This window comes from Spermophilus citellus, assembly GCF_964194105.1.
Source record: "Spermophilus citellus genome assembly, chromosome: 5".
Classification (NCBI taxonomy): Eukaryota; Metazoa; Chordata; class Mammalia; order Rodentia; family Sciuridae; genus Spermophilus; species Spermophilus citellus.
Genome location: NC_138186.1, coordinates 166,596,840 through 166,604,382, shown reverse-complemented (window position 1 = coordinate 166,604,382; position 7,543 = coordinate 166,596,840). Strand labels below are relative to the sequence as shown.

At 41.4% G+C, this 7,543-nt stretch overlaps 1 protein-coding gene across 3 annotated transcripts; it reads right to left on the bottom strand.

The window, feature by feature from the left end:
* Positions 1-611: 611 nt before the first annotated feature.
* Positions 612-7,522, bottom strand: MRPL18 (mitochondrial ribosomal protein L18). 3 transcript variants are annotated; one of them, XM_081296723.1, is made up of 6 exons: positions 7,383-7,522; positions 6,622-6,782; positions 6,219-6,399; positions 3,444-3,560; positions 1,750-1,981; positions 612-985 (listed from the first exon to the last, which is right to left on the bottom strand). In XM_081296723.1, exons 2-6 carry the CDS (start codon positions 6,671-6,673, stop codon positions 914-916), a joined length of 654 nt encoding a protein of 217 aa, XP_081152849.1. In that variant the 5' UTR covers positions 6,674-6,782; positions 7,383-7,522; the 3' UTR covers positions 612-913. The 3 variants fall into 3 exon arrangements, with proteins under 3 accessions (XP_081152849.1, XP_081152850.1, XP_081152851.1); XM_081296724.1 differs by having other exon boundaries at positions 6,622-6,747; positions 7,383-7,520; XM_081296725.1 differs by lacking the exons at positions 3,444-3,560; positions 7,383-7,522 and having other exon boundaries at positions 6,622-7,218.
* Between the last annotated feature and the right edge of the window lie 21 nt (positions 7,523-7,543).

The window sequence follows — 7,543 nt, the reverse complement described above, 5'->3', positions numbered from 1 at the left end:
GGGATATTTATTTATCAAAAGGGACTAGTAAACCACTGGATACTGAAAGTCTCCACATAAGTCACACTGTTAAGAGAATTGGCGCAAAGACTTGTCTTTCAAAAATTACACTGCATATTCAGATTGATGGCATTTCATTTTTAAATAAATGTGTAATTGGTGAACACACCTAAAAATTGGGAAAATTATGCTTTCAAAGCCACCTTAATTACTTAAGCAATTAATTTTCCCCAGGTAGCTGGAAACAGTTAACACTTTGCTTCATGTATTATTCACTTCACAGCAATCTGAGCACACACTACCCCTCCTTTCCACTTCCATTTGCAGTTCCTCAGGGCACCTTTACTCTCAAATTTGCCTCTCCAAACACTGGGAATCAAGGGCCCCAGGGAGTTTAGTAGCATTTGCCCTCTTATCCTAAGATTCTAAGTTTAGACCGATAGTGACATCTCCCACTTTAAAAAAAACAGCCCCACAATCTGAGCAGCAAGTAACTCTCACTGGGATCACTCATCATGAGCCGATGTAGTAATAAGTGCTTTACACAAACATCAGATGTTACCCTTAAAATAGTGAGCTCACAGGCAAGAAACTTCATATAACCAGAAAACAATAGTTCTTATATGCCTTTATTTGGTAACTTACAAGCAATTTTTAATTTGTCCTTCAAAAGTTAACTGGTGTCTGCTTTGTACTTCTCACCTCCAAGAGGAGAGAGTATTTAGCATTTGATTAAAACAAAAAAACCACCACACACAAAAGGGGAGGGGGATGACCATAACTACAAATAATCTTCCACTGAACTCCGTTGTTACAAAACTTCCAAGCTCGTTTTTCTTCCAGATGCTTTCTCAGACAGCTGTAGAAGCTGATAGTTTTATATTTATGTGTTCAAAACTTCTATGCTTCTATTTCACTCATAGATCCTTCGAGGTTCCTGTAGCACTACACCACCTTCTGTCATGGCACTTTGTAAGCGTTTCATCTTGTTTTAAAAATCAGGGGGGGGGGGGGGAAAGGAAAAAATAAAGCTCATCAGTAAGCTGAAAATAAACTTTGCTTTCCAAGAGACAAAGAAATAACAACTGATGTGCTCTTGCTAACTTCCCAGCCTACACTGGTTGTTCAGAGAAGGATCTTAAGAATGACACAGGTAAGAAAAAAAGGAATTGAGAAATGTCAGGGATCAGCAGCATTCTGAAATACATCACAAGATCTCAATACATAAACATGATGACATGATGGGCTAGAGAATCAGTCACTCTGAAATCAACCAAACAATGACTCTGACCTCAGTTCATTTGTGTATAGAACAGGAATAATTGGTCCCTAACTCTAGACTGCTGTAAGGATTAAATAAGGTAATGTCAGAATACTCACCCCAGGGTCCAAAATGGAGAACACTTGGAAACTATTATTATATAAGTACCTAACATCAAGAATCAATACAATACCTCTTAGAATTTTTTTTTCAGTGCCAGCAATCAAACTCAGGGCCTCACACATGCTAGGGAAGCCCTCTACCTCTGAGCTACATCCTAAGCCCTAAAATACTTTTTTAGTAAACACAAATGGAAACAAAAATACCAAGTCTGGGGGCTAAGGTTCTAGCCCAGTGATAGAGAAGTTGCAAAGCACGTGTGAGGCACTGGGTTCAATTTTCAGCAGTGCATATAAATGAACAAACAAATAAATAAAAATAAAGGTCCATCAACAACTAAAAAATACTGAAAAAAAAAAAAAAAATACCGAGTCTGAAGCTGCCTCCCAAGGGGTTGGCTGGTAGACCATAAAGTTGATTCCTGCCTCTAAGCACCGCTCTGCCAGCACTCGTCCTATGCTCTCACAAGCAACCACGTTTCTGGTTCTGTAAAGATGCTTTTTAATAGCCCATTCACGAGTGGATGCTGAAACCACGACCTTGCCATTTCGATGCTCTACAATCGCTTCTACATGATGCTGAGTCTTTATAACTCGCAGTCTAAATGGGAAGAGAAGAGGATAAAAGTCAAAAAACTATCCATCTATCCATCCTAAAGTTAAGTTACTTCAAGTGAATGAATGCCTAAGTATCCCTTGAGAATTCAATGGATGGTTGATTTACTTCAACATACTTACTTGGCTTTTTACTTGAGACAGGTGTTTTCCCTGTCTTTAATGAGACTATTCTCAATAACAGTAAATCAAATATTTGCACTTAACCTCAAGTATCAAGGAGAAACTTGGTATTTCTGAAGAGCTGAGTCTTACTTTTCATACATATACTTCAAAAGAGGAATCTTGAAGAGATGCAACTAAGTTGCTGACTATATCCTGGATAAGGATATACTTACTCTGTGCTTTTATTTTCAAGCTAACACCAAAATAAATGAAAAATGGGGCAAAGATTTAAAAGTAAAAACCGAAATCAGAAGAGTACTAAAAGAAAATAAGGGAATTTTTTTTTATAATGTCAAAATAAGATAAGCCTGTTTAAATGTGAAATCAACCATGGCTTTTATAGAATAATTAGATGTCAAATAAAAGATAACAGATTTTCTACATGGTTAAAAACCAAACAAACAAAAATTAAGTTCAAATACAAACAATGCACTTGTGGGTGTAGTCCAATGTAGAGTGCCTGCTTAGCATCTATGAGGCCTGGGGGTAATCCTTAGCATAGGCAGGGGAAAGGGACGAATGGGGGACAAAGCAATGAAAAAGAATAAAAACATTTATCATTTATGTATTTTGGTACATGGACTGGGTGCACTTTACCACTGAGCTACATCCCCAGACCTTTATTTTTATTTTGAGATAGGGTCTCACTAAATTGCTGAGGCTAGTATCAAATTTGTAATCGTCCTACCTCAGCCTCCTGAATAACTAGAATTTCAGGCGTTTGTGCTACAGAACCTGGCCGAAAAATATTTTAAACTCCTCTATTTTTTAAAGGACTAACTTCTGTAATTTGTAAAAAATCTCCTATAATAAATAAGAAATTTACCAATAACTTAAGAAGTAAAAGATCTGAACACTGTTCAAAGGAACAGAAAATATTAATGACATTTAAATCTAGGAAAATATACACGCAATCTCTGATTTAAAAAAATGAATGGATGAGACAATTCATTACAACACTGTAATCATAAAAGATAATCATCAATAGGGAGCTAGTTAACTAAAACATGCATGCCATGTTTTTTATACAGTCACTAAAAAGAGGTAACATTTTATGATTACAATAGCTAACACTGACTGAGCACTTACTGTGTTAGGTTTATCCTAATTGTTTATAGGTATAGCTCGTGTCTCAAAATAATCCCATCTTACTTCCATTTGCTTTTCTTTCACTTGGGTACTGGGGATTAAACTCAGGGATACTGGACTACTGAGCCACATCCCCAGCCCTATTTTGTATTTTATTTAGAGACAGGGTCTTACTGGGTTGTTTAATGCCTCACTTTTTGCTAAGGCTGGTTTTGAACTCAAGATCCTCCTGCCTCAGCCTCTGGAGCAGCTGGGATTTCAGGTATGTGTCACTGCTTCTGGCATTCCATGTGTTTTTTAAACTACAGAAACTGACACAGAAAAATAACATAAGATTACAACTAGGGAGCAATGGAGCCAGGCATTAGGTCTAGGGATCTGGCTCCAGAACCAATCCTCCTATCCACCAGGAAGAAGGATCTACAAGGCGTATTTTTAAGTATATGCTTAGGGAGTAGTGGGAGGGCTAAAGAACATTCTAGAACAATGTTTATGATTTAACAAGAATAATTTTAAAAAAAGACATTTTTGCTTATATGCATAACTCTAGAAGGATACATATAAAACTAGTCCCTGTGGGGTTTTATAACATGGGGTTGCAAATCATTGGATTCAACCAACCACAGGTGGAAAATATCTGAGGGAAAAAATTATATCTGTACTGAACATACACAGACTTTTCTTGTCACTATTTCCTAAACAATACAGTATAATAAGTATTTGCATAGCAGTTACATTGTTTTCGGTATTATAAGCAATCTAGAAATGGTTTTGAGTAACAGGAGAATATAAATTATATGTAAATACTGTGCCATTTTATGTAAGATATTTAATCTAATCCCCTGTGCATACCTAGGGATGGCTGTTCCACTTTCTTTCCTTTTTTTTTTTTTTTTTTTTTTACTACTGGGATTAAACTCAGGGCTTTGTGTATACACATACACAGTCAGTATACAAATACTGATCCGTACCTCCAGATCAAAATTAAATTAAGCTCAAATTAAAGAAAACACTCAAATTAGAAGATCTTCACTAGCACTCCTAAAGCAAAGCAGGAAAGGCACTAGATTTGGAACTGTGGATTCTCTTGGTTTTGCTGGTGGTGCTAATAAAAATTATACTTCATAGAAAGTTGCATAGGCCACAGTTTTAAGACCCTTGTCTTCAACTATGTATTCAATGAAGGGGTAGGACTCCATCTCTAAGGTCATTTCCTAGACTTTCAAAATTCTGTAGTGATAATTTGGTAAATAGGGCAGACCCAGTGAGTGGGGGAAATAAGTCTAATTTAAACGATTCAAATATTAAGTGAAGGAAATGTTGGATGTTTCAAAAGAATTTTAGACTTAAGATCCAGGTTATTTCAAAAGTGAACTGCCTCCTCCCTTTGACTCCTCCCTGTATCCTCTAAGCAAAAATGTATCATAGCAATTATGACATCATGCTCATTCTGCTTTCCATCATGAAACTATAAAAACTTCAGTGACAAGAATTTCAGAAGGGGCAAGTCCTTTTCCACGGTAGAACTGGGGTTCTAGTGAGCCCTTTAGTCTTATGCTCTATCATTATTTTTCCTACATCTAGCACAATGCCTAGTGATACAGGCCCAACATTTGCTGAATAAATAAATGCATTTACATAATTATGATTACTAACTTGTCCTGATAACTGTGTGTAGTCCTTTAGAAATAATTCTACTCCAGGGGTCTAGAGATGTGGCTCAGTGGTAATGTACTTCCCTGATGTGTGAGACCCTGGGTTCAATATCCAGCACTACACACACAACAGGAAAAACGCTAACAAATCTTCATCAAGGAAATAATATCTGTGTCCTGCAGCATAGTGGTAATAATTTAGTGTCCTGGTTCTAGGTCATATAAAATATGTTTGAATCTTAGCTCTGGCAGTCACTAATGATGTCTCCCCCAACTGCCCCGTTCTTGTAAAACGGAGAAAATTATTGTACCTGCTCCATGAAGTAATTTTAAGGATTAAATGAACAATACATTTTTTATATAGTTCCTGGCATATATTTTCAATAACCCACCAAGGGGCTGGGGGATGTAGTTCATTTGTAAAGCAGTTGCCTACCGTGCGCAAGGAAGGCCCTGGGTTTTATCCCCCCATTACTGCAAATAATAAAACCACCATCTTCATCAAAGCATTTGATGTCTACAAAGATAAACTCTTACATGTTTTAAACTTAGCTCTGGCAGTCACTAATGGTGTCTCCCCCCAACTGCCCCGTTCCTGTAAAATGGAGAAAATTATTGTACCTGCTCCATGAAGTATTTTTAAGGATTAAATGAACAATACATTTTTTATATCGTTCCTGGCAAATATTTTCAATAACCCACCAAGGGGCTGGGGGATGTAGTTCATTTGTAGAGCAGTTGCCTACCATGCACAAGACGTGTGTCTTCCTCCTTTTACTCTCACTCTTTAAAAGTTTATTCTCCCTAAAGCAGCTAGAATTATTTTTATTCTCCTTTTGCAGGACTTCCCACTTGCTAGGCAAGCACTCTACCCCAGACTTAGAATGAACTTTAAAAACCAGATCGTTCAGGCTCAAATTTTAAATCTTGCAGTTTCCACTCTCACTGGTTACCTTAACTTGCAAAGCTAATGACTTAACCTCCTTCTACGTGCTTCCTCAATTTCATCTTCCCCGCTTTGCCCAAACAACTCAGATACACAGGCCTACGGATTCTCCCACCCACCCACAAAGAGCAGTCGCACCCAGCTGCCTCTGCTAGAACGCTCCTTCTTCTATCTTTCAGACCTCGTCACCTCCTCCGCGACCCTGGTAAGCACCCAGCTCCCCACGCCCACACTGTCGTCTGCAGGGCACCCGTAGGTTCAAGGGTTGGGACCCCTCCGCTTCCCGACGTCCCGCACCGTCCTGCTGAGCACAGCAATCTGTGAGGCGCGGCGCTATCCGTCGGGCCGTCGCAGGCTGACTTGGTTACCTGTGCCAGAACTCACGCGAGGGCCACACTGTCCCCCAGCCCCGCTCCTTCCTGGCCACAGCCAAGAGCTCCAGGTTCCGGGGGTTCCTGTTGGTGAACTCGGGCGCGACGGCTTCATTTCCCAGGGGCTCAGCGTGGGGCTCCGCCGCCGGCGTGGTGCAGAGGGCTGCAAACCCGCGCTCTGGGGAACGGACACGGCCACATGGAGCTTAAGCACGACCGCCGTGGACACCGGGGCCGGCCTCACTCCACCGCCTCCGCTCCCCGGTCCTCGGGTCCCGAGGGAGCGCCCAGGGCGCGTTTGCTTCTTCTCGGGACAAGTCGAAAAGAAGAGGACATGCAGATTCGCATCTACTGGGCAGGCCCCGGGAAGTAGGCTGGCAAGCGGGGCGAGATTAATTACCCGGATTCCTGCGAACCAACACCAACTTCCAGAGCCGCGGCCTAAGTGCCATCGCTGAGGAGATCACCGGCAAAGCCTCGCCTCTTTTGCCTTCCGGTTGTCTCAGCGGCTAACCCGCCATATTAACTCAGGGAAAAGTCAAAGCGCGCATGTCCTTGAAGCTTCAAACCAACAAGGCCCCTGCCGCACTTAACCCCGCTCTACCAATCAGTGCTTACGTCGAGGCGCAATCACGCTAGGCGCCAACCAATCACCTGATAGAAACGCAATTTGTTGCAGACTACCCTTTACACCGAGCTCGGCCCCCAAGACACAACTTGAAGTTGCCGTATTTGGGTTGTCTGGTCCCTTAAGCCCATCATTGTAGCGTGGACACAGTAATCGGGTATTGGGAGGAAAGGAGGCAGAGCAATGTTCACACTTTTTCCTCAAAAAGGGTGCCGTCTTTTGGGAACTGAAGGCTTTCCCCTGTGACCCTTGGAAAACCTGGCTCCATACTAACCAAGTACAGACTCGCAAGGTCATACCTGTTAGTCCCACAACAAAGCCCAATCTGCCGCAAGCTTCCCGAACAAGTATTTAAGATAGGCAAGAGCACAAGGTTAAAGAACCCAGTAGAACCCCAGCTCTACCGTGAAGAAGAGCACGCCTCGTTCTTGTAACACGATTTCAAACTCCGCCCCACTGTCCAACTTTTCCAGAAGATACGAGAATGTGCACACGCGCATGCGTAACCTTGCCCGCAGAAGTGTACTTCCTACCTCCAGCGTCCTCCAACTCCTGACAACCGTTCCTCCCTCAGCGGCCTTTCTCTTCCGGTCTCTAATTGGGCAAAATTACTGAACCTGCCCCTTTTTGGTCCTCTTATTTCCGTTGAGTTGAAGCTGCTTTTCCTGTTTCTCCCGGTTCCCGCCCTTTCTTT